Source organism: Haemorhous mexicanus, chromosome 6 (genome assembly GCF_027477595.1).
Source record: "Haemorhous mexicanus isolate bHaeMex1 chromosome 6, bHaeMex1.pri, whole genome shotgun sequence".
NCBI lineage: Eukaryota > Metazoa > Chordata > Aves > Passeriformes > Fringillidae > Haemorhous > Haemorhous mexicanus.
The window spans coordinates 39,268,979-39,292,905 of record NC_082346.1 but is presented as its reverse complement, the minus strand read 5'-3'; the positions used below and the strand labels follow the sequence as shown (position 1 = coordinate 39,292,905).

General features: G+C 35.6%; 1 protein-coding gene across 2 annotated transcripts in view; it reads right to left on the bottom strand.

Annotated features, from left to right (window-relative positions):
• Positions 1-11,272: 11,272 nt before the first annotated feature.
• The window catches only part of ARHGAP5 (Rho GTPase activating protein 5), a 47,413-nt gene continuing 34,758 nt past the window's right edge, over positions 11,273-23,927 (bottom strand). The window contains exons 5-8 of one of the 2 annotated variants that reach the window (XM_059849887.1): positions 22,462-22,539; positions 21,338-21,469; positions 19,564-19,669; positions 11,273-15,296 (exon numbers count right to left, since the gene is read on the bottom strand). In XM_059849887.1, coding sequence (XP_059705870.1) covers positions 14,966-15,296; positions 19,564-19,669; positions 21,338-21,469; positions 22,462-22,539 — 647 coding nt within the window. In that variant the 3' untranslated portion in view covers positions 11,273-14,965. The remainder of the gene's footprint in view (positions 15,297-19,563; positions 19,670-21,337; positions 21,470-22,461; positions 22,540-23,927) is intronic. The other variant, XM_059849888.1, reaches the window with a different exon arrangement.

Below are 23,927 nucleotides of genomic sequence, written 5' to 3'. Positions count from 1 at the left end.
AATGCCATGAGCTCTGTTTTACATCCTAACCACCACACATGCTTATTTTCAGACCATGAACAGGCTCTAACAAAAACTTTTTTAAACAACAAGGAGGAAAATTAATTTAGAAACATGAAAATACTTATTTATCTGTGCACATTGGTCAAATTCTTAGTAACAGTAGAGAACAGTAGAGTTCTCATGAACTAAGGGAAGAGATGAAGGAAGGTTTCGATATTGGCAGAAAAAAAGATTTTTAGCCAGGAAAACTGCAAGCAAATCCATCTGTGAGAAAAGAACACCAAAACACAGTGATCAAATATGAGTTCAGTGCAGGCATGTGATCACAGGCAAACTGGGACAAAGCAAAGAAAGGAGCAGAGGTGTTGGAACTCTGCAGGGGTCACTTCTCCCAGGGCACGCTCAGGATTTGCTCACAGGGCTGGCAGCATGCCAGCTCCCAGATGTTAACCTGGAGATCTGAGCCACGACACAAAACCTCTGAGGGAAAGCTTCCTGTCCTCCTTCCTACACAACACAAGAACTCGGGGCTGTATGCCTCCTGGCCTTTAGCTATAATGAACTTGGCTGCTGTCTTAATGCACAGCTCTCTGCTGGGCCATTGATTCAAACATGTCTTGTCCCCTGGCAAACATTTTGGGGATGGAGGCTGCAGCCAATACAAACCATCATCCTAAGAGAGTGACAGCCAAGTGGCAGAGAAAGAAGGAATTCCTGTGGTGTTGCTCAACACCTTCTGTGTGCACAAGGTCTGCAAGAGTTCTGCTTGATTTGCTGATCAGCATTGCTGAGCAGAATCTCTTAGGAGAGAAAGGAGCAAGCCATTCAGACTGAAAACATGAGCATCACTCCTACATTTAATTCAGCCTGAGAATACCTGAAACAATGAATGCTTTCAGTGATGAACATCAAGTTGTGCAAATTGAGTTGTGTATGATTGAGAGAAGAAACTTGAAAACTGGCCACACTATTTTAATCAAATAGGAAGGTAAGTAGTTTTTTAGAATGGTTCAAGCAGGTCTGATTTTTCAAAGTGATTAATTTTAAAAGAAGCAACTTTCATAGATCAAACAATTTGGTATTCATTTTTAAATAAATTAAAACTTAACCCTTCATTACTGAAAGCTTGTGTAGAGAAATATTTCACAAATCCTATTGTGTTCCTGAAAGCATTATGGTATTTCATGGAAAACAGACACATTTTGGAATTTGGTTTTGATCTGCCCAGTTCTATGCTTTTTTTGCTTGTTTCATTGTTAAAAGAAACTCATTCACTGAGCTCTGAAGTTCAGCTGAAGGCAATTTACTTGTGATCCATTCACCAGGTCCATGGCTGGAGACCCCCAGCCACATGGCACCTTATCCTGCCTTCACGGGGAGCACACCAACTCATGCCAACCATAAAATCTCACTGCTAGGCCCAAGCAGTGGGCTGCTGCTCAGAATAAAGCAACCTCTTGTGGGCTAAATGAGCAATACTAAACTGAGCTAGCAAGCCTTCAGATCCCCCTGACCACTGAAATGATGATGGAAGCTTATCTAAACCACATTCACAGCAAAGCCTTTGCTAGCCAAAAGAATTCACATGTCCCTGGTGAAGATAAGGTATTTTTGTGCCTATTCAAAGCAGCACAATGAAAACCACACTTGAGGTCACCAGGGATCTTCTCCTTCTACTCCAAACTCAAAGACACACGATCTTCCAGTACATGAGCAGTCCCCAGTAAAGCCTCTCAGTTCCCAGGCACACATTAAAGATGTTCCAGTTGTGTGACATGATTTGGAGACACCAGCAGGCAGCGCAGCGCAGATGGTCAGGCTTCCAGGGGGTTTGTCAGGCCCTGGTTCCTCGGGCTCTCCTCACCATAAGTCTTTTGTCTGGAGGCCACAGGGGCAGCACTATATTTGGGAGGTGTTCCTTTTGTTCCCTGTGGTTAATGCCCTTCTGTGGGTAAAGCACCCTCTCTCTTTGAGATGCTTTTTGCTCTTGGTAGTGCTGTGGTTTTTGTGATTTTAGTAAATTGTTATTCCTGCTCCTTCATTAGTGGAAGGGGCACAGGGAGAAAGGGAGCAGTTTTAGTGGGGCTGAATTTTCCAGCTGGCTTTTAAACCATCACAATGTACTAGTGCTGAGTGGCTTTGCAATCAATTGCTCCTATGGTTATCCCACACTTTTGATAATAAAACCTTCGCATTCAAACCACAAATTATTGCAGAACAATATAGAGTAAATGTACTGTATATTGTTCAGATCTGGTGTGCATAGCTGAGTATAAATATATCATGAAGAACATTAGAGAAATGTATTTCCTAATAGGTTATTTTTCCTAAAGCAATCCTTTCATGTTATTACCTTTTACAGGTGTACAGTAAGTTGTTTGTCTTGTCATTTAACAAACTACTGCTTCAAGACTTTGGAATGCACTATCAGCACTGAAGGGAGTGATATTGATATCACATTCCAAAACCAGCAAAACTTGATTAATGGCCTCTATTGCAATGAGGAATCACACTGCAGTGCTAGGGATTTACTTTCCTAAGAATGTAAAGAAAGTGAGAAGAATGAGGGGGATGTGTGTTTCAAAGGCCAGATCATGGACCTTCAGAGAGTGGTATTTATTCCACAAATTAAAGTTTGTGGATTTGGGGGTGGGGGGGACTGTTGCTTTTATCTAGCCCTAGAACTGATGAAGGGAGCCATAAAGTCAATAAACCTTATGGAAACATAGCATTGAGTCTTAAATTAGCATGTACTAAATAAGATATTTATTACAGGATTCCGTGCCAAATATATTTGCATTGTTTGTAAAACATCTCATGTATCTTTGCAGACAAAGCTAAGAACACTGCAAGAAACTTTTTCAATTTTAGAACCAGGAGTTATAAAATGTTGATTAGGTACTCTGATAAATGGGAGGCATTTAAACCTTTTGGATATATTGAAGTCATTCAGCTGTGAAGACATCTAACTTACATCACCCTACTATATTTCTCTCCTGAATGTTAGAAGCATCCAATAAAGAACAAACATTAATTCTTGAATTCTCATTGAACAAAGCAATTTTTACATTTCCAAGCAAGGCAGCCATGATAATGACATTTGCATTAAGTATACAGTCCTTAAGAGGCACATCTATTCTCATCACTCAATTCAGTAACCATTTTTAAAGGCTGCCTTTGCTCTCACCCTGTGTCTTTTGTGTTTTTTCTATCATCCTTCTTAATGACAGAATTAGATCACAGAGCTGTAGCATGATTTACTAGCTAGTGTTTCAGGAGCAATTAATAAGAAAGCCACCTGCCTCCCCACTTCTTCAAAAGGCAGAATGCCTCATCCCACATCTCCCTGTCACTCACGTGCCTACTGAGTGAGGAGGTGCCTGTAACACAGCAGTTCACACCATCTGAGCTTCCTGAGTGGAAAGAAACACCCACAAAACTATGCAATAGGGGAACAAACCAGCCTCTCAGAATGAATGATACTACTTTAAGATGACACACTGGTAATACAATCAGGGCACATTAGCCATGGGATTAATCAGCCTTACTTGTTGTTTACAAGACACAGGAGGTATTCAACAGGTGTCATTTGTACTCACAGAGTGGTCAGGACTGCACCCAGTTTGAACCACCAATATACTTAAAAGAAAGGCAAAAAAATTAAGTTTTTAAACAAAACTGCAAAAAAAGCTTAAGAGATTGTGTTACCTGGACAAAGTTAAGGGAGTCACAAAAAGCAGTGAGAGAAAAATGGGCCATAAAAGTCTTCTGGCATCTAAAGATCACCATAAAGGTGACAGTAATAAATATCCACCATGTCTACTTGCAATAGAACTACAAGAATTCCGTGTATCTTGCAGTAAAGAAGATTTAGCTTGGCTACCTGCAGAATCTTTCTTCCCATAAGGCTACTGAATCACTAAAATAAGACACAGAGAAAAATGTGGAATCTATTTTACAGGTTTAGAAGAAAAGCATGAATGAATTTCCAAACCACAAGAATGATTACAACCTACATTTGTATATTCAATGGCAACACATATTTTATAAAATCTCCGGTGTGTCAAGAATTGTTTCATCTCAATAGTAGTGTAAATTTAAAAACCTAATGAGTGTATTGTATTAATACTGATTAATAGTGATTAATGAGCATGATGTATTGATTAAACAACTTAAATACATGGAAATAGTCCAAAAATCCACTTGCACAGCATAGTGCTAGACCTGTTACATTAACACGTGCAGCCATTCCCCCATACAGCTTATTTTTGCATCCTCCCCTTTATTAACAACTATGCTCTTCCACCTTTGAAGATCTTTGCCTTAACTCTAGTTCTTATCTATTTCCATATTTGGGTCCCTATTTTATGGCCTTTTAAATATTATTATTATTAAATGTCATATAACTCCATCCCTCTGCCTCCTAGCACACATTTCTTAAACAGTCTGTGCAGTCTCCACAAATTCCAGAATTTTGTTAGCAGAAACAACCAAATTGCCATGGAGGTCTACCACCTAGCAAGGGAAAACAGAAAAAGTGAGTGAAGATAAAATCATTCTAAGGCCTCTCAGTTGTAAATGCAGTTCCTACTGTTTCCTTATTATTTCTAAAAATACACACAAAGCTACTACCATCCTATTGGTATTGTATCCAATTAAATATTGCCAATATGATTTATAAATACCAGCATAATCCCAGCTATTGTGCACTTATTTTTTTTTTACTGTACAGGTGTGGTACCAAGAAGGTACCAAATATCCCACACAGCCTGAAAAGTTCTTTGTTCCAGAAACTTGTGATTTAAGCATAATACAAGAGTGAACAGCTGGCTGTAATAAATGGGCAAGGCAACAGAGTATAACAGTGGGTGATGCGAGTCAAGCAAGGTCACTCTTTGCTCTTTGCTACTTGTTTCATTTGGGGAAGTAGGGAGGGCCACAGAACTTTTAGCAGTAAGATTGCTAAAAATACCATTTGCAGTTCTTCCAACAAACCAAAGGGTGAGATCAGATCCCTAGATTTGAGAAGACCACCATACTTGTGCCCATGCATTTTTACACATCTTTATAACAACTATTTTTTAGAGTCAAAAGGGAAATTCAATTATTTCCTCAATATGTGCACATGAAGATGTCATGTACATATGTGAACTTCTTTCTTCCATTTACACAATTCATTATCTCCTACATCAATTAAAATCAGAAGGATGAGGGAAAGTTTGCAGTTGAGGAAAGGAAGTGTGTTCCTTTAAGCCTGTTGAGGAAAAGGGCAAAGACTCACATTGCCAATGTGAAACAAGAGGATAGTTTTCTGAATTTTATTTTCAAAATCAGAGGGAGAGAACTTTTCCTCTACAATATTTAAAGAGAACAGTACACAGCCATTTACCAAAGGTTTCAAGGACCCAACTGCATATGAAATGCCAATCTTTGAGACTGTGCCCTGCCTAGAAACAAAATATTCAGCTACCCTGAGAGCGCCTGTAGGAACAATGCAGCTGGATCTCTTCCACAGACAGAGAACAGAGGCGAATTCCCAATGCAGAAACTCCCAGATTTCTCTGAAATTCCTTCACCTTTATTTTCTTCTCTGCTTCCTAAATACCAAGTATACTGATAAAGCATAGATGCTGTTCAGGAAACAGAGACTAAAAATGCATGCACTTACAGCAAATTTGAGTTTCCAAGACAAGCTGGAAAACTCAACATGTTGTGCTATACATAGCTGAATCTGAGACATTTGGGGACACAGAGTTCCTAGATTAATGAGCAAACAGCAGTGTCAGGGAGCCCTTTTCATAACCCTTGGTGCACACATGCACATATGTGAGACTTCCACTGATCACGTCGGAGCCGTCTGCCGAGGACTTCACAAGTAAACAAAAACTTTCATTCCTTCCTCACTAACTGAACCCACAGCAAAGCAGAAGTGCCATCCCCACATAGCTTCTACTTCCCCTTTAAGGTGAAGACCAGCACACTTTAAGAATAGCACATGACTTGCTCGACCTTTACCAGATTAACCAAAGACTGTTTTCTGACAACACTCACTAAACCTTTTACTCTGAACTAATACTGCCATGGTGTTAGTATGATTTTGGGCATGTGTAGGCATCATCTCTTTTGAAAAAAGGAACTGGGTACAGTCAGAAATGAAAATATAATGAGTACAGGAACACAGGTCTGCTAAATATTTTTGAGACAGGTTAGAGAATACTCATCTGGCATTTATATTCAGCCAGGTTATGTCCTAAAACGATAAAACAGACTATGACAGTCATTCTTGAAGTCAAATTTCCAGTAAGGAAAAAATAAAGACATGGTTTCATTTGCTCTACCTAAACTTCTCTCTCTGAAAGTTACATTCACAGAATGGTTCTCTTTCCTTTGTACATGGGTGCTCCAGATACTGCAGTTGCACTATTGCCAGCTGCAGTTGAAAGCAAACTTCCGCCAATCCAGGCAAAAAAAGGTCACCCTAGTTGTTCTTTAACAATAAAGAATGTCAGCTGTCTCATTTTGATATTCTCAGGAAGAAATCTGGATTTCTTTCACTCACCATCAGAATAATGAATAATCCAGGGCCTCCTGTATGCAGCTACTTCAACACAGAAACTATTACATGTAACTATAGTTTTAAAATGGCATTAATATCCCTGCAAACAAAACACACTCAAAGTATTAAAAAAAGAATCAAGTTGCTAGTAAGAAAATTATGAGGTCACTAGAAAAACTAATCACAGATGATTGCCTTAAATTTGAATACTTCACTGGTATTTCCAGGTTACTTATCTAATTCTAATCCTTTCTTTTAATAGTAAATTCCAACACCTCTCATTAGAAAAAAATAGGAAAAAGTTGTTTTCAATTCAAATTTTTTTTCTTCTTTTTAAAAAAGGACAACCAGCCAAGAAAATAACCCCATAGAAACTGCTGAGATTGTGGTTTTGGCCAACAATCTATATTCTAAGAATTTTGTCAAGGTGGGAAACTCCCTTATCCTACATGAAACCTTGTAAAGCTCTTGGGTTTTCCATTGAAAGGGAAAAGGCTGATGCAAACTTCCTTGAGCAATCTCCTCATCAAGCCCACAGCTAGATGTTACTGAAGATCACTGCAGTGCTGGGAATGGAATGTGTCAGGACATGTCCTCATGTTATAAACACAGACAGAAGCCACTGAAAACCCTAGAACGGAAACAACACCCACCATAAACATTTCCTTCCGGTCAGTTTTAAACTCAGCTCTTCAAATCCCCACTCTATCTTGGTTTCCTTCTGATGAGCTAAGCTATTTGCATGTCCTATTTGCTCATATTTAGCACACTTCCTAGCAGTCCTCCACTTCAGCTGGAGGTGCAATATGTCTGCAAGAAGGCAACTGCTGTTTTGTTTTTTTTTTTGCTAGACAATTCTGAATATAGAGATATTTATCATCCATATGAGTTTAGGAATGTACTTTTTATTATTATTCACTGCAAGAATAGCTGTAGGTTTCCTTAAAGAGTACATCAGAAGGAAGAAGACTCAGAAGTTTTAAGCTACTCTTTTCTTTACATTTCAGAAGAAATTTTGCCATCCTAGGGCTCTGGGCACGTGTCCCATAAAACAAATAACTGCCTGTAGAAATTCACTTTGGCACACTCATCCCCACCAACTTTAGGGAAAAGAACAAGGTTTGTAGCAAGTCCAGAAGTTAACAAACAAATTCTTATAGTGCAAAGGAATAGAGCCAAGATCTAAAGCCAAGTACTCCCAAATGATAAAGCCCTGCAGCCTGCAGGAGAACCCTTTCTTCATACTGACAGAACTCTAGCTGAACAGCTCTGCTGTTTTGAGGACAAGCAGGAGGTGTATGGAAGAGAAAGAAAATAAAGAAAAATGTAGGGTGGGAAAGGACAGCATTCCATCAGACTCAATACATTTACAGATCAGTACCTAAAAACCCCATTTATTACAGAAGATGTTTTAAGTAAAATAATGGATATGGGACAGCAGTCAAAAGCCAAAAAGAGGTAAGAGATCCTTCCCTTCATGAAAAGCACATGGGCTTTGAGAAAAACATAAGCATCCAGTTCCTCCCAATACTCTATATGTACATCTACAAGACATAGATGTCTGCATTCCCTTTTAGTGTGTTTGATGACACATTTTTTGCTTATTTCCCAACAGGGTCAGAGCTCAGCTTTGACAATCACGTTGTATGCACACCAGCTTATCTCCCTCCTGAATAACAGAAAACAAAACAAAACAAAAACCAAAGCATTAAGTTTCCTTCAAAGAGGAACTATAGCGATGACTGAGAATTTGTTCTACAATTCACTTACTCTGCCACAGACAGTCTTCCAAATGATTTCAGCAGGATTCACATCTTCAATGCCTTCATTGAATGACCTGGACATTTACCTCATGGTGTCACTATCATGCTACAAAAACACACCTCTGATAGATAACAGTTTAGTCCTCTGGTTTTTCTTAGAAACAGCTTTCTTTGAATAGAAGAAAGAAAACAAAATAATACTTGATAGTACCGTGCACAATCCCAAGGAGAACAGTTTGATTTCTACTTCCTCAGAAGTATTTCAGGTTAGAGAATCATTGTATCCTCTAAAGAACACTTTGACCTGCAGATCATGGTGATAATACCACTCAAAACTATTTTAAAGTAAAAACTGACAAAACTCTCAAGGCAGCATGCTTCAGGAGCAGGGATGCTGATGAACAATTTAAGGCTTGCATGTCCCCACTGCTTTGCTGTATCAAGTTCAGTTGAAGGCCACATGCTAATCCATGGCTCTGCTGGATCAAAACTCCACACTGGACATAGAGAACTTTGTGCCCCAAACTCTGTAAGACTAACACTCATCCTAGAGGATAGACTATACAGGAAAGAGCATTCCATCACCTCCTCCCTTTTACTCAATCAGCAGAAGGCTTAAAAGCACCCTACACACAAACTTCTAGCACAGAAAGGAAGCACAGTTGAGATGAGCATCTTCACCTCATTGATGTCCTGAGAGCTCATGTTTATCCTTCACCATTTTTAAATGGTCTCCTTGCTGGTTTCTCCAGCACTCTTTTATAAAAAGCAGGTTAGGCTATGGAAAGGGATCACCTTGACATATACCTGCTAGCAATCAGAAATCTCCCAACAGTGCATCCCTGAAACTGCAGTGCACACACAAAAGTACAGACAAATGGAGACAAAAAGAGTATTGTCAGATTTTTATAAACCTTAGGTGGGACCTGATCTGTTTTATAGGAGACAAGTAGTATGATCACATTATGAATTTTGTGTTTTGAGTTTAAGTCAAAAAAAAGAGTAAAGAAAGCAGTTATCTGTGAAAAGAAACTTTCCAACTCATAACAGTGACATAAAGGACTAAAATCAGGCTTATTTGTGTGACCACAAGAAAATAGAATTACAAAATTAAACTCATGTTAGAGCTAGACAACTCACCAATACCAAAATTAGATAAAACTGCTGACATTCATTTTTCAAAACTCTACATCTGAGCTGTAACCAATATTCACCTGCAGCAGGCTGACAGCCTTTACTGTTAAAACACCTGCATCAACATCCACTTCTTTACTAAGTCATACAGCATGCATATATACACACACATTTCAATAATCAACCACAGACATTTCATTCCCCATATTTATTTTATTTACTACACCCCATGTTTCATAATTTCACCTAAATATTTTCAGAGACAGCTGCTCCAAGTTGTTTTGGGGTTTTTTTGAGATTTCTTGATCTCTTCTTCATTCCCAACTTGCACAGGATCCATGAGACCAAAGGCTGTTACTGCAAAAACTCAGGTCACACTGTCAAGTACTGAGAGTGGAGCCTTCAAGGGGAGACCATAACATCTGCACTTTGATAGTGCAACCTGGGTTTTTTCTACATGCTTCATTAATTGATTGCACTCAGTGTCAGTTAATTCAAAACTTACTCCTCCATGTTTTCTCCTTTAGTAAAACATTGCAAAAACAATTTGGGAGCTCCTGACAATTCTCACCAGTGGAAGAGCTGAGAACTCCAGGAATTGATGAGAACAGCCACTTTGCCCTCCCTTCACTTCTTGAGTTGTGAAGCAGAAAGATCTGCAAGAATAAATAGATTGTGGTACCATAATTTTGGGGAAAATATAAGCTACAGCTACACTGCAGAAATTGGTCAGTCACATAAGCAGCCGGAGGTACTCTGCAAGTCATCACATCTAACCCTGAAGCACTGACATGCAGCTGTTAGCTAGACTCACTACAGCATTTCCTTTCCACCCTTTCTCAAACCCAAACAGCTTCTAAGTAAAAGCAACAACAGTCTTTTGCTATCACACTGTAAAACTGAAAAAACCCCACAGCTGCTGCACTGCAGGCATTCAGTGAAACAATTTCATTTTCTATTTTCTAAATCACACCAAACAAAAATCAGTAATGGTCAAGTTATTACTAATCACATATACTAAACTCTATTCTGCAATATAAAAGCACTATGTTGTCTGCTGGCCATCAATGACACTTAGTTCAGCAACAAAATGTCAGCTCTGAACACACATGCATTCTATTCTATAAGGAAGATAAGAAACATATGGGAAACAGCCATTAGATGCACTAGCTACACACTTAGGAAAGAAATCATCAGTAAGGAAAGGCAGGAAGTGTTCAGTTCACTAATGATGACAGATTAACTTCATCCCTTTCTGATTCCATGGAAACCATGAATTAGTTGAAGGACTGAATCTGACACAAGTGACCACTGATGTTACATTTTGGTTCTGTGGGACAGCTACTCATCAGAAACTGGAGTCTGAACAGTGTATTATATTTCAGTCAGATTCAGTAGAGCTGCTTTTTGATAAAGCAATCTAAGTAACTGGGATTTGCACATTGAGGAAATTACATGTAAAATGAATCCCATTCAAGATTAAAGTGCACCAGTATGTGATGTGTTACTATATATATATATATATATATATATATATATATATATATATATATATATATATATATATATATATATATATATATATATGTATCTGCATATAATAAAACCTGAACTGTGTTCAGATTTGAAGACCATTAGGAAGGTTTTGCAGTTATTTCTGCACCAGCCATATGACTCAAGATGTTCTGAAAAAACTAAGTAAGCACAGACACTGCAAACATAAGAACTAAAAGCAGTACTACTATCAAAGCTGTGTTCATCCCATATCATCAGCAGAATAATGACCAATAATGTACCACTCTGATGACTCAAAAACTGACTGTTAAAGCCCACAGTTTTTACTTCAGGTTTAAAAATTCCACAGGAAAAATAAATTTAAGAGACCCACGAGAGACAGCTTCCCCCCCCCAACAAAAACTTAAACACACACTGCACTCTTACTTTAGCAAGATTTTGTGCTAAATTTCATTTCTGTGCTGTGAAAGATAGGGTGCTTTTGCCTTTAAAAATTTAGTAGGCAACTAAACTGAACATTATACACAGTAAGCATCTTAGTATTTTATTCGTTGCATCTTTTATACAGAATAAGCTTCACTGATACTTAATTCACTGCAGTATTCTCCTGATGTAGCAATAAAAGATTACATTATAAACAAAGAACAAAAATTTTACTTGGAATTTTTTTTAAATGTGTGCAATTTTTGCAGTTGACAAACGGCATCACAATTACTGAAATAAAATGAAAGAAGCACATAAACTATGGCCTGTTTTTTTAATCTCCAATTGATAGTTTTTCTCTGTTTATCATAAATATCAGAAGCTAAACTCCAGCAACTAAACATACCTATAAATTCCTAGCAACCAGGATTCAAATAAAAGAGAAAACATATAACAACAACAAAGTTTCTTTTCACTTAAGTTGACATCTGTGATCTATTTACACTATATGAGATCAAATTCCACAAGATCATGAAGGGTAAGGATTTTTGAAACAATCTGTTAAGCATTACTTAAAATGGCACTTTTGTAACTCAGGTCTGGGATTTTAGAATTGCTAAAACAGTGAAAGACAATACACTGCAGTATGTCTATACCATTATAAGATAAAAAAAAGGAACTACTCCATAAAGTGTCACTGAGATGGCTCAATCAAAGTAATATACATTTGTATCTTTATCAAGATAGATATTATGGTAAAAATGCTCACATTAAAAATATAGTTATTATTATTTGGATTTTCATTAAAACTAGAAGGGTCTACATGAGCCAAAGTATGAGGAATTTGGATATAATAACATGCTTCCTCATTTTATAGCACTAATAAAAATAATAATAGAGAAAGCTCTATTAAAAATCTTTAATAACCACAGTTTAATTTCCTAGTATATTTTAAAAACTTTACTATGTGGGTGTATGTGCATGCATGTCTGCATAAACACACAAGCAGATAAAAAAACTCCAAGTGTATATATTACACATACACACAAGTCCACATTCCTGCATACAGCAGTTCCATAATGCAAACAGTATGCAGGGACTCTTCCATGTGACAAGCAGGCGCCACATGCCATGCTTTCTTATTTCTCTGTGTTTATCCAGTAAATATAATAATCCTTTCATATTTGGCTGAATGGAAGTGTTAAGATTCTTAAAAATAATGGTGATTTAGCCATTTAGCCACAACATCATACATAAAGAAATGGTACTTCAAATACTGCTGATCAAAAGTTCAACATGAAAGTTCATAAAGAAATGGAATGTAAATTATTCTAAAAATTAGTATCCAAAGATTAGTTAAATATTACGGCAAAAAAAACTTGGAATTTATAGAAAGTTTAAAATGCAATTCACATTACAAAGACTGGAGATACTTTATAGATGGAATTTTTAAATATGGATATGACTGGCATTTATTCTTAAGCTTACTTCTATTAGAAATAGACTTGTTTCCTGTACAGGTGATGCTCTGTCTATGCCATATACAGTAGAAAAATAAATTCTTTAGCAACCTAGAAATAGTTTATAAAACTCTTGAAGTTTCATCTTCTTTACTAAACATGCCAAGATTAGACTGAAAACTATAAATAAAAGCTATACAGACAACAGGTAAAGTAGAACAAGTTAGGAATACTACAATTTACAGGAGAGACTTTATTGTACTATTAGTTCCTGTGTGCTTTGCAGTAGGAATAGGGTTGACTTTTCTTTTTTGTTTATGTTTTCTTAAAAAAGATAATTACTTGCAAGAATATAACATGATATCAAGATAATTTATAATATACATGTACTTCATACAGCAGCCAGGTTCATGGTATCTTAGTAATCTAGAATGATAATCCAAGTCATTAGAAGTACAATACCTAGGACATAAGTGGGAAAGGCAATTTTTATTTTGGGAAAATGGAGCAAATCAATCTCTTAATAAAAGCCTTAATTCTCAAAATCATCTATTTACTATAATACATACAAGACGATCTTAAATCTTGTTATAAGTGAAGATTACAACAGTGACCATCATAAAGCTTTTTTTTAAACTACACAAAACATTCTAGCAGCTGAATGAGCCAAAACTTTCTTCTTTGCAGACCTACAAAGGTACATTTTGAGCATGAAAGAAAAAAGCTGCTATGAAAAGTCTCACAGGTAGTGTTTATCTATGGTCTCCCCTTTGCTACAATTTGTAACCTTCTAATTTTTTTACCACTATCAAAATATTTAACCAAAAGATTTGTTTAAATTAAGCAGCATTCTTTTACAGCAAAATTTGTACCAATATAAAAGTAAAATAAATGAAAAAAAAGATAATTTAAAAATACGGTGAAAAAAAAAAAGAGTCATTTGAAATTTTAGTACAACATACCACAGGAAAAAAATATGAATACAATTTTATGTGATTTTATATATACACACTCCAAAGAGGTTAATTGTCAGTACCCAAAGTATTTATTGCCATGTATTAGCAATGCATTTTTGTATATCTTTAGAGGGTCACATAAAAATAGATTTAAAGAATAGATTAATTGAAGTCCTAGATTAAAACATTGTTTGGTTTAGAGAATTTTACTACAACAAAAGTCATGTTTATGTATGAAAAGTTATATAACCTTTATGAAAATGTCATGAACTATTTTCTAAACACTACATGTATTCCCAAGTGGGAAAAATTAAAATATCTAAAATATATTAGATTAAGTTTACAAGACCATCAATGATCTTTTAAACATGCAGCTGTTTACAGAATTAACAGTTTTACAAAATGTTTAGTTCAGTAATGGAACATAAAGAAATAAGTAGGCAACATCAAAATTTTTGTACAATATTTGAAACTCACTTTTACAACAAGCATGTCCTTGGTATTGTGCTGTAAGAAATAATAAGCAAGTTCACCCACCCTTAAACTGTCCACAGGTTTACTTACATGTAAAGATGGATGGTGAGGGATCGTAAAATTCTCAACAGTGCATTTTGCATTCTTCCATAAACCACCCTAAGCATAAAGTCACATAAGTAGCCAGGAGATTACAAAATAAACTATAGCTGGGCTTTAGTTGTTTACACAGAATGCTTGAATGTGAAGAAAATTGCCAAAAATAGCATGTTAAATAACAAAAACCAGCCATAAAGCAGGCTGTAAGCACTGAATGTTTCATAAATGTAATTTTTTTAAATCATTTAATTTCTATAGAAAAATTTTTATTCACAATATATTGTGACAAACCGTCACAGGAATGATATAGTGATTGCAATAAGGTATCATGCAGCAGCAGCTTTGTACTTTATAGCTATTTTTGCCTTTAAAAATTAAACCTCTCCAGTCATGCTTATCACATAGTTTTTATCTGCAGCGTGTACAAATGAGGAACACAGTACGGGATATAACAAAAAGATGTCCAATCAGCTGGATGGGAATTATTTTTCATAAATATGAAGTACATTACTGTATCCTGAAACATGCATGTCTATAGCTTGTCTCTACTGTCCAGCGCCAGGCTGTCTGCAATCATCATCTCTATATAATGCCCAGAGGGTCTGCTGGTAACTGCGACTGTATCAGCTGAGGCTGCAGCGGGGGTGGCAGCTGCAGGGGTACCATGGGTTCCACCATCTGCACTGGGTTGGAAGGTGGTGGCTGACAAGCCACTGGGTTGGGTGCTTCTACAATCTCCCCGTTGTAAAAGAAAAACTGACATTGTTGAATGAAGGTCTCTATAACTGATTGGTGGATTTTGGTGGTAGAAAGAAACTCTCTGTTTTCAAAATCAGGTCTCATCAAAGTAGGCCAGAAACAAATCGATAAGTTATCAGCAGTCATATAGTTGGTCTTATATTGCTGACTAACCCTGAAATGAGAATGATACACACAGAGCGAATTAAAACCAGTATGCAATCAACTAGAAATACTCTTGAATATTTTACGCGATTATGCAGAGGAAAATTTAGAAACCATGTCATTTCCAGATTTGGACAGTTAACTAATATAAATCTGATTAAGCTTTTAATCAAGGAAGAAATTAAACATTCCACTAGCATTTTGAACAGATAATAATAATAATAATAATAAAAAAGAAACAGGTTCTTCACTTATTATCTAAATTCACTATTGCAATACTATTACCAAACAAAAACAAAAAAACTCCAAAGGGCAACAAACCATCTTGTTATCAAATTTATCATCTACAAGTAAATACCTACTCAGAAAATCAAAATGCTTTAAACAGCAATAGGCTAGAAAGGGCCAGGGTATTTTGTTTTCTAAAATATTCTGCATCCTAAACTCACATCTCAATTTTATCTAGAAGTAATTACTGAGAGATATATGAAAAATCATGCGTTAATACATCTGGCAAACACCTAAGATATGCATTCAGCTGGGAACATGCATTTCCTATATTACAGTAGAAATCACGAAGGTAGCAGACTACAATTGTCATGTAGAAATAGGCATAAAATAAAACTTCAGAAATTTGTCAGTTAGAATTTTGATGGTTAACAAGAGCAGCCCACAAGAATTTCTGACAGCTGGCTGTAGTCCATAGACTGAAGAGCTGTGAAAGTCATAGTAAACACTAGAATTAACACTATAAGAAAATATTTCCACTCATTTACAATGCATGTATAATGGTAAAGATAATGTATAAAAAATAGTGTGAAGGTATACAAATACTGCCTCTCAATCTGTTTTGCGTAAGTGTAGTCCAAAAGACATTTGGATACTATTTCTAAGTGGCAGTAAAATTCATAATCTCTCTGCTAAAAAAAATTACATTTTAAATTCATTTACAGATCAAAGAATCAATGTAAGCTTCATTTTGCTTAGCATTATTATTAACATGCTGTATCCTCACAATCATCAGACTAAATAAAGTAATGGGAACATATGACTAGATGTGAGAAAACAAAGAAAGGCACTGCACCTTTTCCCCAATAACGGCTCACAACAAGATTAAACAAAATGAACAATCAACTGCATCCCCTCCTGTGCTTCAACTTTACCTTTGTACCTTATAAGAGTAAACAAAACCCTACCAAACCTGTATGTTGGTCTCCTACCAAACTTTCTCTAACTACTTTAGAATCTTCTTCTAAGTGCTCAGCATGTGCTCTTTTACCTTCTATGTTCACTCAAAATTAATCATGACGTGTCTCTCTTGACCCTGCCCACTTCCTCCACTGCCAAGTCTCAGGAACTTCAGACTGTAAACCCACTCTGATCAGACTTTAAAAGCTTTACACTGGTGTTTTCCCAGACTTCAGAAGCATATTATGCCATGTAAGTCCTTATGCATGAAGGGTCATGTTAGCAAAGAACGTGTATAAAACACAACTAGTATCAAAAAGCCCAATGACAATAGAACACTATCTTATTTTAAAAGCTCACTTTTGCTTACAGTTAATTAACCACAATTACCTGAAATGCTCAGAAAGGTGCTTATATCACTAATGAAAAATTCATCTCACTGTTGCCATTTATTGAATTCTCATGATTACTGGTCTCATACTATGTGAATACTACTTGTATTTTTTGTTTCAACAACCAGGTCTTGTGCTTGTGGACCAACCAAAATAATATATACCACCAATCACTACTAATTACACAACAATAGCACATATTTTACTGTAATTATGTTGGTTGTAAAAACAAAGCTTCTAAAACATTAGCTTGTGATGAGAGCTCTTTCATTGTGTAGAAGACTGCTTTACCTCATCAAACAAACAATTCATTTGGCAAACAACATTTCCATTTTAATTATATACCAGCAGTATTTTACCACAAATTAGTCTCTTAAAAATAAATACAGACTGTCAAGAATTTAGCTACAAGTTGCCTTTAAGATTCTATACACAGCTGTATCCACCTCCTCTATATATGCAATTGCTTACATCCAAGCAGATTTCTTGCTGAATGGAATGCAACTACTTGACACTGCAAATGAGACAAAAAACGACAGCCTTTCTTTAAGAAAAGATCATTTTGTTACTAGCAACCAACAATGTAAATCACGCATCATTAACAGAGAGAGGACCAGACCAGTAAGTTCAATATACAGTAAATTCCATTATTAATATGTTTCATTTGTTTGTAGATATTAGAACCTACTCAGGAATTTTTTAAATTATGTTTAGCTCTTTTACTAGCAGCAGTCCAGGTACTTAATATTGTACATTAAGCTCTGTGTGCTATGCCAATAGGTGACCAGATGAAGACTTCTGACAGTTCCAAGACTGCCATTCTTCCAAAAAAATTTTTATCAGGTTGATTAAGAACTAAGTTTTTAGGTAAGTAATAACTGTGTCAAGTCTGAGATGTTTAGTTTTACTTTAGATACTTGCCAGCACATCTTGAAGTTATCTAATATGGGCATTTGTTCATTGATATGGTTTTATCTATTTTAGATAAAACCTATTTTTATCTACTGAATTTGTATTGGACAAGACTACAGTGGAAAATTTGATCCATCTTCCTGACAAGGAAAATGGAAAACTTTATAAAGGTTAAGCAAGCTGAACATGTGAAGGAGAGAAGTGTAAAAGTAGGCACCTAAATTCCAAAATCTTACACGTTCTGTGAAAAATGCAAATAGAGAGTACCTACATTCTCCCTGTTGACAAAGTAGGAAAGTTAAAGGTTTTTATTTCTATCCCTGTACTACAAGCTCAGTTAGATCTTTACAAATACCCGCAGAAACACAAACACGCAAACAGCAGTCTAGAACAATTAAATTTTTGCATGAAAAGCTTATATATGTGTTTACACACCAAATTACCTGGCTGAAAAGTAACACTGCACAGAGAGACAAGAAAGTCCTGATGGACAACAAACTGAGCAGGAGTCAGCCAGGTGACCCTGTGGCAAAGGCAGCCAACAGCACCCTAGGAGTGCTGCCACCAGGTCCAGGGAGCTGATCTTTCCCCTCTACTCAGCACTGCAAAGGCCACATTTGGAGTCTGGGATCCAGCTCTGGACTCTCCAGCACAACAGACATATGAACACAGTGGAGTGAGCCCAATGAAGGGACATTAGGAAGAAGATTATTAAGGGATCAAAGATCCCCCAGATGAGGAAAAGCTGAGAACGTTTAGAGTGTTTAGCCTGGAAAAGCTCAGAGAAAGTCTTATCACTGGCTGTAAAGAAGATGAATTGAGACTCTTCTGAGTGATGCTCAGTGACAGAACAAAAGGCAACAGGCACAAACACCCACAGGAAATTCTCTTAGCATAAGAAAACACTTTTTATTGTGAGGATGACTGAGCACTGAAACAGGCTGTTCTGAGAGACTAGAGTCTCACTTCTTGGAGATACTGAAAACCTAACTGGATACCATCCTGGGCAATCTGCTGCAATTGACTCTGTCAAAGCAATGGGGTTGAACAAAACAGTCTCCCAAAGATCCCTTATAACCTCAACAATAATACAGTTTATCTCACTCTGTGGACTTCAGAGAATAATTTCGTTTTAGCTGAAAAAGAAGCATGAGTAAGCTGCTCTTTTTCATGACAATATTCTACAAGTAAAGGCACAGAGTATGATGTGATACTATTTTAGTAAATATGAAAGTAACTTTTAAACATAAAAACATTAAAATTTGTGCAAGAAGCAAAATTTAAGAAGGAAGTGTAACCAATTTACTGTTACTTACAGCTTTTTTCTACACTTAACTATTCAGCACAGGGTTCGGGCTCTATATTTTAGATTTTGATTGAAGCTAGCCCTGTTTTGGCAGGAGGGGGAAAGGGGCAGAGGGGGAAGAGGGTGTTTAGGCCAAATGACTCAAATTCCTTAAAACCTAGATTAGTTTATAATTTTAATAGATATTACTTCCTGGGGGGAGGATCTGTAACAGTTATAATTAGGTGTAGAGTTATTATTAGATGAAGTTACTCTTTCAAGCTTTTATTACGTACAGCATTCTTATAACTTTATAGGAGCAAAGATGCCAAATAAATATATGCCAAAAATATGTGAGAAACAACCCTATAAGGCTTTATTAATCAACTGTAACTCCTGTGACTCCCATTTTCAATTCTAGTAGAATAGATAATTCATTGTTAAAAACACAATCTTTATTGCAACTTTTATAACTTGAACAAAATTGAAAAATACTAAACCTGTTTAGATGTGTTATTATGTATCTGAAGACATCATAGTTCACTGGGTGGAATTTCTTCACAATCTCTTTTAACTCGTGTAGCCGTTCTGTCTTATCCATGATTTCTATAGAAATAAGTGACATTTTCTGACACATCTAGAAAGACATACTGAATAAAGTGTTGCTAAGTCTTTTTCCTAGTATATTGGTATAGGTAACCCACAGTGAAATAGCAAGTGAGAAAATATTTAATAAAGTCCTATTTCCATAGAGTAACTTTTTTATTATAGAGTTTATCCTGGTTATTCTAAACACACTAAGTACACCCACTGCAAGTTTAACTAAGCACAAAAATATTTTTCTGAATTTAAGCAGAATTATTTATCTCTGTTCAGCAAATAATGACTTGCTTACTGCTGGCTTGTAGAATAACAATGTGACAGGGTCATTTCTTGTTAGAATTCCCTCTGCTTGCAAAACATTGTGACAGAAAGATATTCACATGAGCTTAGAATCTTCTTAAACCTCACAGTTATTCAAATAATAAAAAAATTAGATACAGGGCTGGTGCAGCTATTTTAAATATGCTGCCTAAAGAAGAACAGGGATTCTTCACAGGCCCAAAGGACATTATTCATGCTTCAACACAGGAAATAACCAACATGTAGGAAAGAAATATGAAATAAAGCAACAATTTTTCTTTAAAAAACCAGCAACTAATGCTGTGGACCCATACATTCTGCAGAATATGCTTCTAATCAATGATGACTCATATCATAAAAAGGAATATAAATTCCCCTCTATTACCTGACTGCAGTGCTAAAAAGAACTTTGATGTACCCTAATACCATAGAAAAAATGTTACAGCCCAGTATATCCCAAATATAAATTTAGAGCAGTATTAATGGCATTTTAAAACAGTAATTACACTTATATTCTAAGCTATTTTATGCTTTAACTGGAATTTACAACAGTATGACACTGTAAGTGTTATACTTTTAAGAAAAAATAAAGCCAAAGTAACTACATTAAACAAGCAATATGCCTGAAAAGCACAGCAGAAATACCAAAAATAGCTATTTACAGATATCATCAGAAAATACAAAATTTCTAATGGGCTATATATTAATCAAGTCCAGGCCCAAGCCTCAGGCTTATATCAGGGCTTCCATGTTTTGAGCAAAAAATACTGTGGAATACTGTACGTCACAGTCGTTTTCTTAAAAAAAGCGTGGTGGTTGTTCTGTGGAACAGTTCACTGCCAATATGAGACACTCATTTCAAAGACAGGAATACTATGAAATGTCTGAAAAATGTTTGTAAGGCAAAGGCAAACAAAACTAACCATCTTATCAGAGTTCCAAAAGAATTTGAAAAAAAATCTAAGTGAATTAGAGAATTATCATAATATCCCATAGATGTGTCTGATTTTTAAAGTCTACTTTGAATGTAAGAACTCATCAATTCAAGGGGTTTTTCCCATTAACAGCTGCAAAGCTGCTCCAAGAGCTTTCATCATTTTTATCACTTAACAAGAAATGGAACAAAGTAGATGTCTCCGAATTAAATTCTCTAGGATAAGGAGAAATAAGATAGAAACTTATTTTGAAAAATATTCACCTCATCACATACAGCTCTTCTAATTTTAAAGAATATTAAAAAATTATGTGTATCTAAGGAATTTTAAAAAATATTCAGTGCAATAGTCCTTTCAACTTACAATGAAGTAAAAATTGCAGTAAGGGCAATGGAAATAACACAGTTAAATCAAGTAAAGGTTGTTAATTACTTACTTGATGTTTCTAACAACTCTTGATGCAAAGAGTAAGGAACTAATGGATCTGGCAGATCTGCAAAAAAAGCTTTCAGAGCCCCAGCCACAGCATTCACTGTTACTCCCATTGATTCTAGACTGATATTATGATCTGCAAAACAAAATTTAAAAAATAGCAATGTAAGTAAAACCTACTGTTATCGTTCCTTATAATACTTTATGAAGACAAGAATTTATTCAAAACATTGAAAACTAAAATTTTGTTAAATGATTATTAAATAAGGAAGGACAAGGTGAACCGATTGACAAGCTGCTATCACACCAGCCTACAAAAAACAAATGTAAGGCAATCTGACAGTATTACAAAACAGTAGAAGATCAGAAAAATAAAGTTGTCTAATTCTCCATGAAGACTTGAATGATTTTGTATTTGTCTTTAACTGGCTTCCTATTAATCAATTTTGCCCAGTAAGGAGTTATAAATTCTACTTCCCAAAATGCTGCTAAACAGCAAAGCATAAGGAAACAGCACATTAATTCTCTTTAACATTTTTTACAATTTTTATTTTACAATTTTTCACAGATTCAACTTCATGATTAACGTTCAAGAATTTTTAATAATTATTTTCACTTTAAAATATAAACATATCAAAGTGAACAATCTAAACTACCAATCACGTTTCATTATATTCTTTAATGACAAAGGCTGCATTAGAAATTACTCAGATTTAATTTAATGTATGTTATTTAAGAGAGCTTGCACTAAAAAATTACTGTTTCTGGGGCATAAGAAGGAGAAGTGAACGCCTTAATGCCAAGGGCTGATGAACTGTTAACACAAATTAACAACTGTTAACTGTTAACAAGGAGCAGCTAAGACTGCACTTAAACTCTTTCAAACCTTCAAATACCACCTAGATAGTATTTTAACAGTATTTAAGCCAGCTGCAACAAGATTCCCCTCCTATCCTTGGAGCTTCACTGGTATTAACCTGGACTATACCAATACAACCCACCAGGCCATTAAGGACACAATGCTATGGAATTTGGTTTGAAAGTACAATCCTTTTATATTGCACTGTGATAAATCCATTGAGAATTCATGGTTCTGTTTTAGCTTTAAATAATAAAATCTCTGATTACCTTGATCAAACTGTTTTTGAATGTTGTCTTGATCTGTTTTATTTCCACTAACACGGTACAGGCCTTCAGTACATAATCCTTAGAAGAGGAAAAAATAAATATTAAAAAGCAAGTTTCTATATTATAAAGCAAAGCAGAACCAGTTGTAACTATTAATTCAGAAATCAAAAGTAGGAATACATTTCTTAAGTGCCTAAAAAGTTAACACATTAACCATTACAGCAATATAGGAATATCAAAACACAAACTGTCAGTTGTCTATTGAGTCCATCACTCCATTTAACATGAATCAGAGGAATTACATTGTAGGATAACAAGACTGATGCAGATATTTGTTGAATATTGTAACCAAAATTATTCTCTTACTGATCTCTATTAGACTGTTATTATTTCATTTTTGAAATAATCAAAAACCTAAATTCTGCGGTACCCACAACATTTATGTTTTTAAAAACTGTCTTCACAGTTTGGGCTTAACAATTTATTACGGCAAGGGACAACACACTAAAAATACTCTGTAAGGTGAAAAAAAAACCAGGCCTTTGTAACTGAATCCTGATCTTTTAATTTCATGGTGTAACACACTCTTGTATATGACAAGAACTTCATCTTCCAACATGCTTTCCCTTTTACCATTTATATTTTATAAACTTTGAATACATTTCTCCTCACTTCTTATCTAAGGTAAATTATCCCATCATTTACAAGTCTTTCTTTAAGGGCTGGGGAAAAAGGAGAAAGGTGTTAGGAAGCAGAGATTCCCCAAGCTTCTCATTATTACTTTGCTTTACCACATGTTACAGAGTCATCGTAATTCCATCAGCCTTTCAAGGTAAACATTGAACAGTCCACCTTAATTACCCACACATACACACACACTCCACTCCAGTGATTATGCTTCCTACCACATTGCTATCTTTTTTCCCCAACAGCTACTCACAGAATCAAAGAGTCCATCCTGATCATCACACCATTACCAAAGATTTTTTTTTATTAATTTAGAACCTATTAAGCTATATGAACAGTTTATACTTCCTTAATTCTTCAAGTTACCTTTATGGCTGCAAAATTATCTATATACTAGATCTCTGTAACACTACATGGGTTTATTTAAAATTCACAGGTTCCACAGCTTTATGAAATCTCTTGGCCTTTTGCCATCATAGGCCAATAACTGAATGCATTTTAGATCATCACATCAATACTTAACTGTTCTATCACACTACAATCCACCGAATGTGTCTTTTAAGTTACCAGGAAACATTAGGAATCCTATGATAATGTTCAAAGTACAAAAAATCACTTGACTGGTTCATACAGCTGGGATATTTTTAAGAATTTCACATGACTCTTCTAACTCATTATTTCCTTTTTAATATCTCAACAACTCAACATGACTCTTCACTGGCTGCTTCAAGGCTTATTTAGTAAGCATTTCTTCCATAAACTTTCATGTCCATCATTTA